The sequence below is a fragment of the Mus pahari genome, chromosome 3 (genome assembly GCF_900095145.1).
Source record: "Mus pahari chromosome 3, PAHARI_EIJ_v1.1, whole genome shotgun sequence".
NCBI lineage: Eukaryota > Metazoa > Chordata > Mammalia > Rodentia > Muridae > Mus > Mus pahari.
In genome coordinates, this window is record NC_034592.1 from 126,529,188 (window position 1) to 126,546,552 (window position 17,365).

At 48.6% G+C, this 17,365-nt stretch overlaps 1 protein-coding gene across 1 annotated transcript in view; it reads right to left on the minus strand.

Moving 5' to 3' along the window:
- Window positions 1-17,365, minus strand: part of Rrbp1 (ribosome binding protein 1) — a 63,787-nt gene that overhangs the window by 13,394 nt on the left and 33,028 nt on the right. The window contains exons 3-10 of the mRNA XM_021193335.2: window positions 13,602-13,750; window positions 12,601-12,723; window positions 8,838-8,990; window positions 7,944-8,062; window positions 6,884-7,037; window positions 4,273-4,411; window positions 2,815-2,984; window positions 2,675-2,709 (exon numbers count right to left, since the gene is read on the minus strand). Coding sequence (XP_021048994.1) covers window positions 2,675-2,709; window positions 2,815-2,984; window positions 4,273-4,411; window positions 6,884-7,037; window positions 7,944-8,062; window positions 8,838-8,990; window positions 12,601-12,723; window positions 13,602-13,750 — 1,042 coding nt within the window. The remainder of the gene's footprint in view (window positions 1-2,674; window positions 2,710-2,814; window positions 2,985-4,272; window positions 4,412-6,883; window positions 7,038-7,943; window positions 8,063-8,837; window positions 8,991-12,600; window positions 12,724-13,601; window positions 13,751-17,365) is intronic.

Sequence of the window (17,365 nt, forward strand, 5' to 3'; positions counted from 1 at the left end):
ATATATATATATATATATATATAGCTTATTGTTCTAGCTAATGCATCTATAACATTATGGATGAGCAGTAGGGAGAGTGGGAAGTCCTCTCCCGTTCCTGATTTTAATAGGGCTTATTAATGGTTTTATTCATTTAGGGTGATATTGGCCATGGGTCTGTCACACATAACCTTATTATGTTGGAATATGTTTCCTACAGTCCTACTTGTTCTAGGGCTTTTATTAAGAATGGATGTTGAATCTTATCAAAGACTTTTTTTTTCTTTTACTTCCATTGATATGATCATATGATTCTTGTATTTTTTTTGTCCATGTGTTTGGTTTATTACATTTATTTCTTATTTATGTTAAAAAAAAATAAAAAATAAAATCAATGAAAAAGAAAAAAGAAATAAAAGCTATACTCAAGCCTTTTAGGGATAAGCCTCAAACGGACACCTTAATGTGACACCCTCTGTCTGCACTAGAATGTGGGACAGATGGTTAAGACCCAGATCATATGAAATCTAAAATCTAGAAGTGCTCAATGACACTCTAAATCAAGAGCTTGAGCAACTCTGAGATGACAGGGGAAGTCTGGCAGAGAGGAGCTGCCACCAGTCAAGGGATGCAGGGATCTGACTGTCACTGAAAGCCAGAGGGGAACACAAACACACCCATGTTCCCTCTGGAAAGACACAGTCAAAAGCTCCTTGAAGACTACCATCCTACGTCGTCTTCGTGCCCCATCAACTGTAAAGTCAGCAGGGGCTGAATGCGCTCACCCTGGCCGGGGCCAATAATGGACCCTGACTGGCAGTTTCCAGTTTCCAGTTTGAATACAGCAGGCCCGGCCTTGAAGACACTAGCTGGCTTTGTGGCTATAGGTTTCAGGTCCATGGAACCTTGACTCCCCTTTAAAGTGGGATTTCCTCATACACTCCCCTCTAATCCCTTCTTTACACAAAAGTCTTTCCCAGCAGAGCATCCCAGAGCATGCCCAGAAGACGACTCTGAAGAAGCAGAGAACACAGGACACTGGCAAGGACATACTGACCTTCACTTTCTAGGCAGTTGCTATAAAGTGTCAGAACATTTGGGAGTTTATATGCCAGTTCAGAACAGGATGGCCCCACCCAGGCAACTTACAGATACACTGTTTCAGAAGGAAATCAACCAGTTCTTGCTGGATATACCAACATCAGGCAAGATATTAAGAGTTCTTATTTGGAGTGTGACTGAATTATCTCAGTAATTTAGTGTGTGATAAAAAAAAAAAAAAAAATCTCAGGTGGTTTGTTTTGAGAAAAGGTTTGTTGGCCAGGCTGGCCTTGACCTTGTAATCCTTCTGCCTCAATCTTCAAACTGTTAAAATTACAGGTGTATCTTACCATGTCAGGCTTCAGAAATTTGGTCTTAAGATACAAGAAAAACCCTTCATAAATACAGCCTTTGTACCCTTGTAAATATCATCAGGAGAAACACGGTTCATCCATGCATTCTGAGAAAGGAGATGGAGAGGGTTGGCTCTAGGTCTTCAAGTGGGTTCCGGTTTCCCTCTAAGTGCCCCAGTTACAAAGCCGAGTTGAACACCAGGAATCAGGCTATGGATGGGGAGATGCATTTTACAACGCACACGGGGAAACAACTCTTGGTAGAAACAGCCAGAATGAGGGGTTTTGCTGGCTTAGGACACATCCAGATTGTGCAGGGAGATGAAGACCACCCTCCTCACCATTCCTTCACACATCTGCTCTGGGGTCCCCAAGACCAGCCATGATTCACCTCCCAAGAATGTGGGCATCTGCCCCAGAGGCACTGGTCCCAGGACTAGAGCTTGAATTGAGTTGGTCTATGGACACTGACACAGGAAATAAGACAAGTCTGGCCAACAGGAAAGTCACCTCACAGAGGAAATGGGCCCTGCAATGTGCTCTAGATTACAACAGAAAGGGGAGGGCCATGTCCATTTCCTCATTTGACTTCCTGACCTCAATCCTTCAAACTCCCTCACCTTGCAGACACTGATAACACCTCTGCACCACAGAGCTACCAGAGGTCTTTCCTCTGCAGAGCTAAACTGGCTCCTGGAGAGTGACTACAGAGCTTTCAAGAGTTTCACCATTGTGTCTCCTCCAGGCGCTCGTGCTTTGAAAGCCTTGAGTGTAGCAGTGTTAAGGAGGAGCAGGACCTTTAAGAGGCAAGGCCGCATGGGAGGTGGGGTAGTTAGGTTATAGGGAGTGATGCCCTAAAGAGACTAATGTTGGTTTCTTGGAATTCATTCCTTTAAGGGCAAGCTGCTGTAAAAAGTAAGCCTGCCCTGGCTTCCTGTCTCACCACGAGCAGTCTCCTCCTTCTATGCACTCCTGCTCTAGTGCTACCTACCATGATGTGATAGCCAAGGAGGCCCTCACTAGAGGACAGCTACCACCAAATCTGTGAGCTATCTTTAAGAGAATGTAGCTTCATGTATTTTACTGTAACAATGGAAAGCAGACTAATGCAAAACTCGTAAGGGGCAGCTTTGTTTCCTATCCACGTCGGTCTCTGGAGGGACACCAGAAGTCACCGAAGGGACAGCTAAGAAAGGCTCAAGCCTTCCAGCAAAAGCTCTAGCTTCCAGGGGTCAGGGCCAACCTGTGCGACAGCTGGAGCTACTGACCTACAGCTCCCCACAATCTGCCTTAAGGCTTACCGAGTCTGCCGCTGGTTGGCCTCAGCTTGGCTGGCCTGAAAAGAAACAGAGAGGCTCACATGTGTAGGAGCTGGGCACCGTGGGAGGCTCTGCTCAGGGGAGTCCTCCCTCTCCTTGGACTGGCCTGAGAAGTGACTAACCTGGGTGTCTTGGGCCTGGCCTGCTTCCAGAAGGGCCTCGATGGAACGGATCCTCTCTGTGAGCTGTGAGTTCTCCGCCCTGGCCTCCTTGAGCTGCCCATGGAGACTACTCAGCTCTTCACACTTGCTTTTTACCTCCACCTCAGATGACTGTAATTTGCTGTGCAACTCTGTTGCAGAAAGGCAAGGAGAGAGGTGAGGATCTAGAAATGCCTGTCTGGGGACCTCAGCTGTTGGCCCCTCCTCCAACACACACAGAGAACTATGGGCCCCCTTGTGGGCTGCACTATATATGCAGAAGCCTTAAAACACTTCTGATCCATGAGCTTATCCTGTGGACTGGTAAAGAAAGGTATGCTGTGCAGCGGCATCTGAGTACCATATGGAAAGCTAGCGGCAAGCCAAGCACACTCCGGGGAAGCCACAGAAGGCTCGTTCTCTAGAAAACACTGCCTCATATGAGCTGAGACGCAGCAGAAATGAGATACCCAGTGACTGTGCCCTCCTAAGGGCCTGCTCTAGGCCTTCTTCCTTATGTGCTCTGAGAAGTCCCCCAGCTAGGGTGGTCCAGCGTCTCTGACACTCCCTCTGCTCCCACAAGCTCAGCCCTAGGTGCTGCCTCTGCTGCGGCCAAACAGAACTTGAAGAGAGCAGCAGAGACTCTCAGGGCCGACTTCCCAGGTGGGGTAACTTCTGTATTCTCTTGCCTTAGCTAACCTCTCCCCTCACTGAAGAACTCTGCCCCCTTATCAGCACTTCAGTGGTCACTGCCCAGCCCACGTCTTCCTGCCGCACCTGCTCACAGGAGAAGGACCAGGCTCCTGCTCATCTCCTCAGCTTTCTTGTCTGATGTTCACTCTGGGCTTTATGCTGGCTGACCTCCCCTTTCACCATTCTGACCTAGTCTTAAAATCCTGCCTCTACTTCAGCATACAGTGGCTAAAGGCATACCTCGCTTTCTAGTGCAGAGGCCAGCAAGCTAGCCCAACGGCTGCTCACCCCCACCCGTCATAAATAAAGTTCTGTCTTAATGCCAGGACCACAGATTACAGGATTATCAATGGCTGCTTTACCCCCAAGCAGCAAAGTCTCATAGTTGTGACAAAAGCCATCAATCGCAGAGAGTCAAGTATCTACCGTCTGCCCCTCCACATACTGTCTGTCTTAAGGCACTGCTGTGACTAGTGCTCTTGACCAGCACTGCTGCTAGCCCGGTGCCCATGACTGGAACTCAGGAGGAATGGCAGGTGACTGACCACCACAGTCTCATCACACACACTGCATAAGCCTCATCTAGCCCTGCCCCACTGTCCTCACCTCATTCATGTTTGGCCCTTACAGGTTCTACTCTGTATACAGTGGACAGTCCAGGCCCACTATGCTCAGGTTCCCATAGTGACACAAGGTCAGAGGGCTCATCTGGGCTACCCCAGACAGAGCTACTGAGTCTGCACTCACCTGCCACTCGTTGCTGCTGTTCCTGAGCTTTCTCAGCATCCGCTCGGAGGTTGGCATGGCTTGTTTGTGCCCGACAGAGTTCCCGGGTGACCTCCTCCAAGCGCTTCTGCAGAGCCTCTTCACTCTCTTTGTGGGATGCCTGAGGAGGGACAGAGGGACGAGGGTCGTGAGAAGCTGAGGGGCTGTAGAAACAAACCTCTTTATGTGGTTATCCTATTTACCGGGCTCTCTGGACAGCGGGCAAAGAACACAGTTCAGGGCTAGTGCCATGGCTCAGCAAGTAAAGGTGTTTGTGGCCAAGCATGACAATCTTGAGTTTATCCCTGGGGTCCACATGAATGGAGGAGAAAAGTTATAGTGCAATTTCAACAAGGACGAGACTATTTCCGGATAATTTTGAACCTGGACAAAGAGCCCCTCAGCTAGTGCCCCTTCAATGAGAGGACAACAGCCAGAGGCCTTCCTTTTGGGGGACAGCTTTCCCATCGGCACCAGTTCTCTCCCTTGAAGCACTGCACACAGCAAGGCACATAGTTAAGCATTCATTTGGAGAGCACTTCTAGGTTTTCACTTAACGTTTCAGCCATACAAAGCCATCAATGTTCAAGCATGTTTGATCCATAAAACAGCCATTTCTATTTTTAGTCTGAATCCTAAAGACGTCCATACAGACAGGTCCATCTCCTTGTTCAGACCCACAAAGCTTTATGTGCCTGGTGTTCTCTACTGCGCAGCAGCAGCTGAATGGCCTTTCCCACCTCTGGTGATCTCCTTTGGCCATTTGTCAATCATTCCCGTATACTGGGCTACTGGGGAGGGAGGACTTTTCAGGCCCTCTGAAGAATCTAACTCTGCAAAGGGCCAGATCTCTGTAGAAGTCAGATTTGTCTGGGGCATGGGTGGGTGAGAGGGCCAGTCAACATATAAGTCTAGTCAGCTAATGTAAGATTCCAGGTCATGCCTCAATCCCCTTTAAGGAGCTGACAGAATGAAAACAACACTTTTCCTTCTCTTTTAGGGCAGTGTCTGCATGGGGTGGTGCTAGGCCAAACACTTTAATGAGAAACACTGAGACAGCACAGGGCAGTCCTTCCTAAGGACGGGTCGTGCCCTCTCAACTGTAGAAAAGCAAGCAGTATACAAGGGAACGTTGAGGGTAGACTTGGGCTGCAGGCTTTTTCTACATTCAAATGAGAAGGTTGGCTCAGCTCCACATGAAAGGCACAACAATAAAGAATGGTCCAGTGCCTCACAGTGGACAGGCCTGCTTCTCCCCTGCCCTTCCATCACAGCAGGAGCCTGATTCCCTACTTGGACTCTATCTAATATCCTCACCATCTTTCGACACTGACAGGAACAGGACAAGAGCACTGCCAGCCTGTCTGTGTCTCACTTTTCACAAAAAGGAATCAACTCAGAGTGCAGGAAGACTGCACGTTTTTCTACTCATGGCCAACATTAACAAGTTAAGAGTACTGGTTTCAACAACCAACCACAGGAAATCCATTCATCCATAGCAATAAAAACCTTTAAGGCTTTAGTGAAAGCATACACATATATCTTAGGAGACAGCAAGTCCAGAAGGTGACGGTCAGCATAGCTGACTACATCAAAGGATTCCCAAGGCTGGTTCTATGCTATGCCAAGTGGGTAGGGATATCTATAAACACTGCTGGGACTTTAAACTTCAGTCCATCCTGGGACAAGAAGCCAGGACAGGGGCCATCAAGAACCTCAAAGTACATTTTACACTTCTTTTCTGTCAAGCTGGGAGGTGGCTCTAGTCAGGGTTAGAGCCACCTCCTGATGTCTATGCTCTGGGACCCAACCCAGTAGGCCTTGACTGCCCTGGTCCCTGAGGAGTTGGCGGACTCGGTGAAGGAGCTGCCAGTGAAGGAGAGAATGAAAAGAGCCCCTTCCTTTCTACAGAGTAAGCTGCAGTCCTGCACAGCTCATCCTCAGTCACTGCAGAAGAGGTGCCACCATCATGCCCAGGAACAGAGAAGGAGCCCTGCCTCAGCCTAGGCTCATCTGGCTCGGCACAAGCTATCAGGAGCAGAAGCCATAGGCCCACGGGCTGACTGAAGCCCTGTGAGTGTTACCCAGCATGCTATGAGGACATCTCCCTCTTTCAGAAGGAGACTGGGCAAGTCCTTGAGAAGCCAGCTTCTAAGCCACAAGATCTGCAGGCAGTTAGGCTGCTGGCCACTGCTGGGCTGCAGCAGCACAGCAGGAGCCAGTGTAGAGCAAATGCAGCCCAGGAGCCAAACTCTGGGAACCAGATGCTGACTGTCACGTGCTGGCCAGGGAAATGCTGAGTAGCTGTTTCGCTTCTCTGTGACACACACACACACTTCCTTGTGAGTAAATGGCAGATGCCAACAGTCCCCACCTCACGTGGTAGATTACAAGGACAATTAGACTTATACTGATACTGAGCACTTACAGCGATGCTATTACTCTTCTTAACAAGCAAAGGTCAAGCAAGGTTCAAGCCCCAGCTGTCTGTTGTGACTGGGAAGGGATGACTCTGACCGGGCACTGTTCCTGCTATGCAGTCAGCTCTGGCGGACAGTGAACAGACACTGGAGTGCCTACCACTGCAACTGACCTGCAACTGTAGGACCTGCTTCTCAAAGGTGGCTGCCTTGGCTTCCAGCGCCTTCCGTTGTTGCTCCTCCTGCCGGGAGGCCTCTGACTTCTCCACTAGCTCCTTGTTGACCTTGCTGAGCTCCTGTCGGAGCTTTGCCAGTTCTGTGTTCTGCCTGCAAGACAGTCCCCAGCCCCAAATGAGAACAGTGAGTGAGCCTGGCAACTGCTCCCTCCTTCGAAAGGCATATCTGCCCTTTCTTATTTTAGTGTCCAAGTCTTCGTCAAGTGATTTTTGCATGTCAACCATGTGGCTTTTGGTGTTTTATTAAAAATGGGTTGCCAATACAGTATGTGGACCATAAGAGAGCAAAAGGCCCCTCCTAGACACCACTGGAAACACAAAGGCAAGCCCTGTGCATGTCACCTCTGCTCACTCTCTATTCACTCACTCAGTATTCCCCGCCCCCACCCAGCAGTTTCTAAATTGAGGGGAGGCAGCAGCTGACAACTGGGTAGCATTCCCCAGCTTCAGAGCTGTCTCCAGAGACAGAGAATGCCAGAGGTTCTTCAATCCCATGTCCTCCCAGTGGAGGACTGAGACTCCAGCAGGTCCTTGTGACACCTACACTCTCACCCTGAACAAATCTGCTTTAATCCTCTGCCCTGTACCCCACATAGGGGGAACAATAAGAATGAGCATGAAAGTGCCACTATGCCTGAGAAGTAAGATGCCAGCACAAGCCAAGGACAGAAAGGCACCTGATATTTCCCCCTGCCCCTCCCCCACAATGCCAGCTGCAGGCTAGCATACATCAGCTCTTTCTAAGGCATCAAGACATGGGGTCTCTTAGACACCTGCCAAAGACTCAACTGCTCAGAACCCACATAGAAGCTGGATGTGGGGAGAGCAGGAACTCTCAGGTAGCCCTGCATATGACTGCCACCCAGCCCTATATCCAGAAAGGCACTAGTTCTCAACTGCTGTAGCCTAAATAAGAAAGACTTAGTAAGTCTACCCAAGCTCTGAGCCCTAGGGAACAGGCCACCACAGCCTTTGCATGAGACACTGGCTTACTTACTTGCTTTCCACCTGGCTGGTGGCCTGGTTCAAGGCATCCCTCAAGATGGAGTTCTCCTGCTGAAGGCGGGCCAGCTGGGTGTTAGGGCCATTCTCCAGCTGTTCCTGAAGAGTCCGGATCTGAAAAGTTGCCCACAGGAGCATCAGGGCATCAGCCACACAGAGAACTGACTGTGGACCTGCATCAGCAAGGTCAGAGCTCAGAGCAGAAGCTCTGGAGGCTGTCTGCTCCGAGTCAGGAATGCTCATAATGCAAGAGGCCCACGCACTCCAGTGACAGGGTCTCAGAGACAAGTGTGGGCCTCCTTCACTCTCATACATAACAGACCTCTCTGCTCATCGCTCTCTTCATCCAATGTTTCAGATGTATGCACATATATATACCTGAAGCCACACAGGTAGTGTACTCTTCTGAGAGAAAAAAAATCCCATGGCCACAAAGCACAACTACCTGAGTGAGGGTTCATCTCGTGTTTTCTGAGCCCACGAGGCACCCATGAGACATGAGGCAGGGAGGCAGTTGTGCCCAGAATGAGCCAAGCATAGGTTTCAGAAGATAAATGTCACACTGACGGTGAGGGACAGTCCAGACAGGCAGTCACCAGGCTTGGTCTCCAGACCCAGTAAGTGTATGTTCACAGGTCTCCTAGTTTATGCAATCTTCCCAACCACACACACAGACTCACCTGGAGATGTAAGCCCTCATCCCTGGGTACTACCTGACACAAGGTTCTTTTGAAAAAGTGCTCTTTAAAATATATTTTATATCTTCCTGGTAATTAATATCAGAAACACCAAGCCAAATTCAACCCCCAGCAGGCACCCTCAGTCCCAGCTCAAGCCTCACCCTCTGGGCCATTATGACTCCCTCAGGCCTGCCCTTCCCTGTGCCCACCTTGCCCTGCAGCTGTTGCACCTCCTTCACATGGTCCCGATAGCTGGCCTGCATGCGTGCCTGCACAGCTGCGATCTCCTGCTCCCGGGCTACCAGTTGCTTCTTCACTTTGGCCTCCCCGGCTGCAGCCTTGGCCTTCTCTGAAGCCATCTCCTGAGAAGAAATGGCAGGTGAGGTGAGCAGTCTCATCAAGCAGAGACTGGGCCATATTATTTTCTTGAAAAGCATTCAAAAAGTAAGGGTCTAAGTGGCCTTTGGTTCTGTCTGTCTAGGCTGGAAGACGAGCACTGTCACCAGCATCCACTGGTGCTCTACTGGCCCGTTCCCAGGGAATCTGGCACCAGTCCCTAGGCTTAGTGGGGCCCTGCATAGACTTCTAGGGCTCAGAAGTGGTCCGCAGATAGGTCCACCTCCAGACAGAGACTGGAACTGTACCACCTCCCATTCCACTTCGGTACCCAGCAGTGTCTGGCTGGTATCAGAAGGCCTTGCGCTCCTGATCTTACGAGGCCTCACGTTCAGGCACTGGAGTGGACACACGATAGTCTAGTCCAGAGTGTAGTGCCTGGTAAGACACTACCAGCTGGGAAGGTTTTCTAGAAGGTTTTGCCAGCCTTGCCCTAAAATCTTCAAAGCCACACCTGGGCCCTGACACTTAAAGGGCTAGGGTGGAGCTCCCAAGGGGGCCCAAGTCTGTAACCTTCTTTAGACACTATTCACACTGGTCATGGGTTCAGTTCTGCCAGGACCTTCCATACAAGTGGCACAGACTCTGAAAACGACTGAAATTCTCAGTGCATCCAGACCAAGCCTTGTGGCATGACTCCAAGCAATATCACTAAGCAAGACCCTTTCCAACTATAAAAATGTTACCACAAGAATAAAGGAAATGTAGAAGGGACTGAACATGAAACATGGAGTCTAGCATTCACTGGCTCCCGTGAGAATGCAGGTAAGAGGAACTGTCATATGGTCAGTAACATTTTCACATGCAATTTTTCACTCAATGGTTTGGTGCCAGGAGATGTAACACGAAAATGACATAAACATGCCGGCTCTGTCGAGTGGGACACGATGGTGGTCCGCACAAGGAAGACAAAAGTAAACAGAATGATAAATATTTAACTATTTATAAAGGGAAGATACAAACACCAACAAACACTCCTTCCTCAACTGCAAACCACCCTAGGACCTCAGTAGTCATTTGCTCACAGATAACCTGCTGGGGGGGCGGGGGGGGCTCACAGTCTGCAGGCACCAAATAGAGGTCTGTGGCAATTACGGTCACCTTCATCTGAGGGCTCCATTAGACTCCTAAGGGCTGATAACCAAACAGGATTCTAGCAAAATGTCCAGCGCGTCAGAAGTACAGGAGAGTCTCAGAAACAAGCAAGAGCAGGGCATACTGGGAGCAGGCCACCATCCAGAGAGGATTCGGCCAGACGCCAGAGGCTAGTGCTCAGGGTGCAGACTTGGGGATGGAGGCTGGGAGCATGAAAGAGGTGTAAGCAGAAATCGGCATTGTACCTCCTCGGCTTATGGGAAACCGGATGTGGTCAGGGAATAGAGAGCCATAGCTGGACATTAAGTTTCCTGGATCAGAGCCAAGGTCCACACTCTGGAAGGTGAGGTGGGTAACAAAAATCAAGGCGTCTAGACCTGTAGGCCACACCAGGAACAGAGTCTACTGTCTTACCCCAAGGAGGGTGAGCATGGTGAATGTGTCTAGGAATTAGGTGCCATTGTGGTTTTTGAAAGTATGTCACACAGTCACCTAAGGGACAGCACAGGGGCCTTCACACCTGCCCGCCTCCCTGTCCTTGGTGAATGGAATTTCAGAATGGGAGGGGCCCTTCTATCAGAGGCTGCAACCTCCTCATCCATCACGCCTCAGACCCAACGAAATAGCCAAGCCACAGAGCCTGCAGGCAATCAAACACTACTGTAGCCTCTTGCTGAACTTGACTTTGGGAGTAAGCAAATTTCTATAGGAAATTAATTTCTTTCTGTCTAGACAGTGTCCTGGTTAGGTTTGTTTTGTTTTGTTTTTTTTGGGGGGGGGGATATTTGTTTGGTCAATTTGACATAATCTAGACTCACTTGAAAAGAGTCTAGATTATGCAGTCCCTGGGCAGGTGGTCCTTCCTGGGTTGTGTAAGAAAGCAAACTGAGCAGGCCAGGAAGCAGCTTTCCCCCATGGCTTCTGCTTCAGTTCCTGCCGTGAGTTCCTACCCTGACTTTGCTCAGTGAAGGAAGGTGACCTGAGAGTTATAGAAGGAGACAAACCCTTTGCTCCCCAGGTTGCCTTTGGTCATGCTGTTTTATTACAGCAATATCAATTCTTTCGAAGGTAAAAGGTATAGAAAACTAGCGATCCAGGAAGGGATGCTAGTCACCTGACTCAGGGGGGTGGGAGGGCTCTGCCCAGTTCTATGGTATAGATGCGCTCATTCTTATTGGAGCCTAGGCCTAACTCCTAACATGAAGTATGCAGAGTTAGGAGGAGACAGCACACCTAGCTGCTGTTAAGCCATGTGAAGGTCTACATGTCTAGTAACCCAGGACAGCTTGAGCAAAGGCCATGTGTGGACAACTTGGGAGTCAACTCAGAAGCCCACTAAATACCAGCAGAGGTCTCAGAGGGTAACTTTCTTTTTTGCTCCTGAGCATAATACTAACAAAGAGTGTTATTCAAAGGGGTGGGGGTCTTGTCAGCCTGACCCTCAACCATTGTTTCTGCCTGGCTCAGAAGCACAGTCACTGAATTAAGAATGAGATCAACTTGCCTCATATCTAGTCTGTCTCCAATAAGCAAAGGGCATTACCTAAGGAAAGGGTTATGTCAGGTCTATGTCAGATGGTGTCAGGTCTTTCTTTCTTTTTTTGAGATAGGGTTTCTCTCACTCTGTAGATAAGGCTGGCTTCAAACTCAGAAATCCACCTGCCTCTGCCTCCCAAGTGCTGAGATTAAAGGCGTGCACCATCACCACCGGTATTGTGAGATATTTCTTGACCCAGGCCATCTCCCTGAAGTCTGCTACCTGGGACAGAGAAGGCAGGAGACAGGGAACGGTAAAAGAAAACCCACAGCACCTCACCTGACAGCTTTCTAACTTAGGGGATACCAGGCCCATGAGGACTCACTCCCCTTACCCTGCCTGTCATGTCCACCTGGGACACTTGGACACCAGGACCCACTTCTCAGAAGCAGAGAACAAAGAGAGGCTCCAGTAGGTTCAGCAGTGAGTGGCTTCCAATGACTGAGGAGCTGGTATATCCTGAACAACCTGTCTCACAGCAAGCCTGGCCCACCACCACCTGCCATTCAGAGTAAAAAAACCTTCCAGCCAGCCTGGCTACAAATAGCCAAGAAATCTCCTGCACATCACTCCTCTGATGTCAGACAAAGGCAGCAAAGCAACCTCAACCCCATTTCTCAGGAAAACTACCAGCATTAAATGTACACGTTCTTTCTAGGTGCACTAGCTCAAAAGACCCTGGTACCTTGGGAGCCACCACAGTCTGAGATCCTCGTTTCTGCTAAACTGCATGTACTCTTGGACGACGGGAGGAACACTCCCAATACTACACCTCACCTCTTTAGGAAGCAGATAACCTTCAGTCAAAACATTTTTGGCTTGGGAAGAGTCATACGCTAGGTAGACAAGCCCTGGCTGAAGCTGCCTGTCTCAGAGCCAGCCCTGGGCACGGGGCTTCTCCAAGAATGGAGAGGGGCTGCCTTGCTTCTGAGCTGAGGCTGTACCTTGTTGAGTTCCCTTAGCTTGCTCTTGGCGACAGCTGCATCCTCTTGCTCTGTGGCCAGCAGCTTTTCTTTCTCTTCTAGTTGGCGTTTCAGAATTGCTACAGGGTCACCCTTCTGAGTGGCCTGGAAATGTTGACAAAGCCATGTTACAGGGGAAGAGAGGAATACATAGTCCCCCAACTCTGGCAATAAACAAAAGGCAATAAACCTCCAGGTAGCATGGGCTTCAAGATAAGTGGGTCCATCTGATCCTAGACACCATAAGGGAATAGATAGTCCTGTTAAGCCACCAAGTTTTTAGGAACTCCCAGATCTTGTATATACAGATGCTTGGGGTAGTTTTCATAAGTACAGTATTTCCAGTCTTAAAGCCAGAAAATATAGACTATAAGCCACTGGCTGCAGTGTGGGAGCTAGGACAGGAAACCTGTACTATAAGGTCATGGTCTGAGACAAGATGGGACAATAGTCACCCTGACCCTCCGACACTCATGCTCAGGGAACACCCCCAGTGCTTACTTGCTGAGGAGCTCTCAGCAGCACTGAGACCATACAGAGCATGGCACCCCCCAGTGACAGCGGGAAAGGAGTATCCCCCCCAACACCTCCCATCAATGAACTGACCAGCAAAATTACCACCACCCAACTAGCTAAGGAAAAACCCACGCATACTGTACTTCCTAGAACAGGGCCACTAGGGAGTGGGACTTCGTCTTTGAGCTTGCCCTGGTAGCACAAGGGACATTATGTCCAGATCCCATGCTCTCCCAAGAAGCACAAGCAGCACTGAGACCCTGCTCTGCTCTGGGCACATAAGCAGTGGTAGCTCATTCAGCCCAAGCACAGAAAGCAATGGCAGGATCCTCCAGGAAGAAGTGAAAACTGTTCTGTAAACATTCTCTTTCCAGTTTGACAAGACAGCTCCTGGGTAGGCGCACAACTGGGCAAATGTTCATCCATTTGGGAAAGGGGTACGCCTTACCAGCCCTGCAGTGGCCTACCTTATGCCAGGTGTCTTGAATGACTCCAGTCTTCTCAGAGAGGATCTCAATAAGCCGCTGGGCCTCTCCCTCACTGAACACCATGCTTCCAACTGTGGAGACCAGGGTCTTGTAGGGCAAGAAGAGAGGGCTGTCGCAGTCTGGGGGCCCTGAAGTGGGAAGGAGCAGGAGCTTACATTCCACCCCCAAACAAGCGGATATACAACAACGTCCATCAAAAGGTGGCTCTGATCAGAGACAAGGAGAGCTCTGTTTTACAGATTTAGGCTGGTACAGTGAACTTCCTGATTAATGATGGGTCTGCATTCCCAAAGAGTCCCAGCCAAGGCTAGGAGTAACATCCCTCCTTATTTTATATCAGTAGTAGTTATCAAATTCAGGGATCAGTGTGTGCTGGATAAAGGCTAGCCTTTGTTCTTTTTTTCTTCTTTTTAAATTATCAACACTGAAGCTGTGTGGGAACTTGAGGTAGCTTTGTTGATAGGACTGGTGTGAACCTTAGCGCCGCATGAGCCGAGCACGGTCACATACGCCTGTAATCTCAGCACTTCAGAAAGGAAGGCAGGAAAAGCAAGGTCATGCTCAACCACACAGTGAATTTGAGGCTACCCTGAGTTGAATTAGACCATGTCTCAAAATAAGTAAATAAACAAGTAACAAAAATGGCGCTGCACAAAATTATCCACATTTTTTCTCAGTTTTTTTTCCCCTCCATTTCCTCTTTTAGTGAAAGACTTGGTCCATCTCATCTTCCATGGTTGAGCATCGCTATGGGCACTGCCTGCCCATGAGTAACCAGGGCACTCATCACTCAATCCAAGGATCCCTAGAACTGCACATACACAGAAAGCTCGGAGGGTACCAGGACTCTGCTCCCTCCCCACAGTCAAGGACAGGCGCTCTAACCTCCCTAGATGGAGCTTAAATGGTGACTGGCTTCAAAAGAGAAATGGCTGGGCCAGGTCACCAGAATGAGCTCTTCAATCCCTAGGTACAGATCACTTGCTCACAACACCCCCTCCCCGCAAGAGACCCCCGCAAAACAAAAAACCCATCACCACCACCACCACCAATGAAGCACCCCCACTCCTAGTCTCCATGATACCCATGCAGACTTGTAGGCAAGAAAAGAGTGAGCCGAGACAGCTCAGCTAAAATGCCTGGGATATTCCTCTGCTGATATCTCAATTTGCTCACAATTGAAACAGACAGTCAAATGCACTGAAAGAGACAGACAAGCCCACTAGGGCAAAATTCAGCTAAACCTGCCTTTTGAGGACAAGGAATGGGGAAGGTTTCTACAGCAACCCTGGCTTCTCTGACTTGTCACAATATTTTTACTTCACAGTCATAATATTTTCATTACAAGTGGAAGCACTTAGCGTGATATCATAATAAAGGCAAGGTGGGATGTGGGCGGGCTGGTTGCTATGAGCACCTTATTTTATAACTTCTTACCTTAGGAAAGTGCAGTAGATTTAAAAATAACCACACTAGCATTAAAAGGCCCAAGAGTTTGTATTGCCAAGAAAAATGGGATGAGAGTATGTGTGGGGACCCCATTTCTTAATTTCCTTGAAATATGTATGCATGCGCAACTAATGGTAGGCTTATATACATACTAGATATAATCCTGAGTGCTGCAGAGCTAGAATAAAACGGCCCATGAGCTCACTCTCAGGAAAAACCCCTACTGAGACATTTTTTGCTGTGTTTCCCACCCCCCTCAACCTTTAATAGATATTCACTGGCCAGAGTTTAAAAGACAAAGGCAAGGCAGGGCGGCCTCTTAAGCCTGTGTGGAACTGAAGGCTACTTTCTTTCCTGATTCAGAATGGTCCTAGCACCCCTGAGAACTTGTGATTGCAACCCCTGAGACTCCTGCAACTTGTGACGTGCTTCAAGCAAAAAGTTTACATGGGGTTTCAAAACCTCAGTGTAGACAAGAACATAAACTAGTAACCTGATATATTGGCTGAGCATCAAAGGCACCCAAATTGGATAAATTAGATGAAGTACGCTGTTAAAATTCACCCCAACTATTTCTTCTTGGTCTATTCTAATGTGGTGAGTGGGACTATTAAGTTACAGATGTGGTGCATACTATATCCCTCAGACTGGCTGTTCTGTGTTGTTCCACCTCCATGGACTCCTAAAATGTTCCAAAAATCTTAGACGCTCTTATCCTCAAGAATTCCCCAAGTGATTGAAGCCTCTACCCTCTCTTGAATTCCCCACCAGAGAGCACGCTTCTAGTAAGGCATGTTGGTGTGTGCCTATAATTCTAGCACCTGGGAGGTAGAGGATGAGTTTAAGGCTTGCCTGGGGTACATGAGACCCTGTCTCAAAGAAGAATGGGGGTGGGGAGCCAAACTAAAGACACTGCCCTTTCGGCCCTATCCCTTGAGGCCCAACTCCCCCCGCGGGAGGAAAACATCTGGTTATCACTGCTGAAGGAAGCCTTGCTACCAAATAGCATCTTGAGTACTAACACTAGCTATGGGATGCTTCAAGATGCTTCCAGCACTGTTTTACCACAGGATGGATGGATGGATGGATGGATAGATAGATAGATAGATAGATAGATAGATAGACAGACAGACAGCTAGATAGTTGTAACAAATGAAAAAATCCAAAGCAATGTAAAATTGAGCCTTCTCTGTCTATCCTGCTTTTCCACCCACAGAACTTCTATTACCTTCTCCATACACTCTCCTATAATTTCACAAAACATTTTTTTATGACTCGCTTAGGTAGGAAGGTAGGTAGGCAGATAGATAGATAGATAGATAGATGGATGGATGGATGGGTGGATAGATAGATGGAATGCTGTCTCTGGATCAGAGGCAGTAAAGCTGACAGAAGGAAAACCGAGCCCCTGGCTAAGTCCCATCCAAACAGCTTGCCCTGCACCCCACTTACATCTCTAGCAAATGCCTCAAGATTCTAGTAATTCTTGGTATTGTGAAATCTTAAGATATTAAAATAAACCTACCAAAGATTCCATATTTAATCCATTAGCCATGGGCTTTAAAAAGAGCAAGGGGAATGAATTCTAGAAGAGGTCAGCTCCCTGCATGGCTGTTCCAGCAGTCTGCGTCTGGCTCACATTGGTTGATAGGTCTGGTCTAGAGAAGAATGAGACGGATAGACAGCAAAGGACAACTACAAGATGGCACCAATCAGATGTGGGGGACACAACCACACACTCCCCCTTGGACTAGGCCATTCAGAAATGTGGCACACTACAAAGACTCGGGATAGGCCTCTGGGGGCCTGAGGGACCTGAGACACAGTATACCACTTCCAGGTAACAGCTGACAAGGGAAATCAAGTCCAGAAACGTTACAGCGGCAGACTATTTTAGAGACTAGACCTGTAGTGCTGGCAGCTAACTCCATAGTAGATAGGTAGGTAGAGACAGACAGACAGGGGCTAAACAAATATATCTCTGGGCTATGGGGCTATGGGTCACCTCTGGCCTTAGTTTTCAGCACAGCATCTACACTATCAAATAGCCTAGGCTAAAAACCACGAATTTCCAACTTAGCCCTCCTTTCAACTGTGTCCTTGGACAACTGACTTTACCACCTCCTGACAGTTTCCTTGTCTGTAAAGTCAGTACCAACGGTTCCTCCCTCATGGCCTGGCTGCAAAGATTAACTTAATTTGTGCTTGGAATGAGACATGGAGGAAAGCATTGAAAACTAACTCTCCAGGGCCAACTTTGGAGACCCAAGCATTAAGACCCACTTGTTTGGACA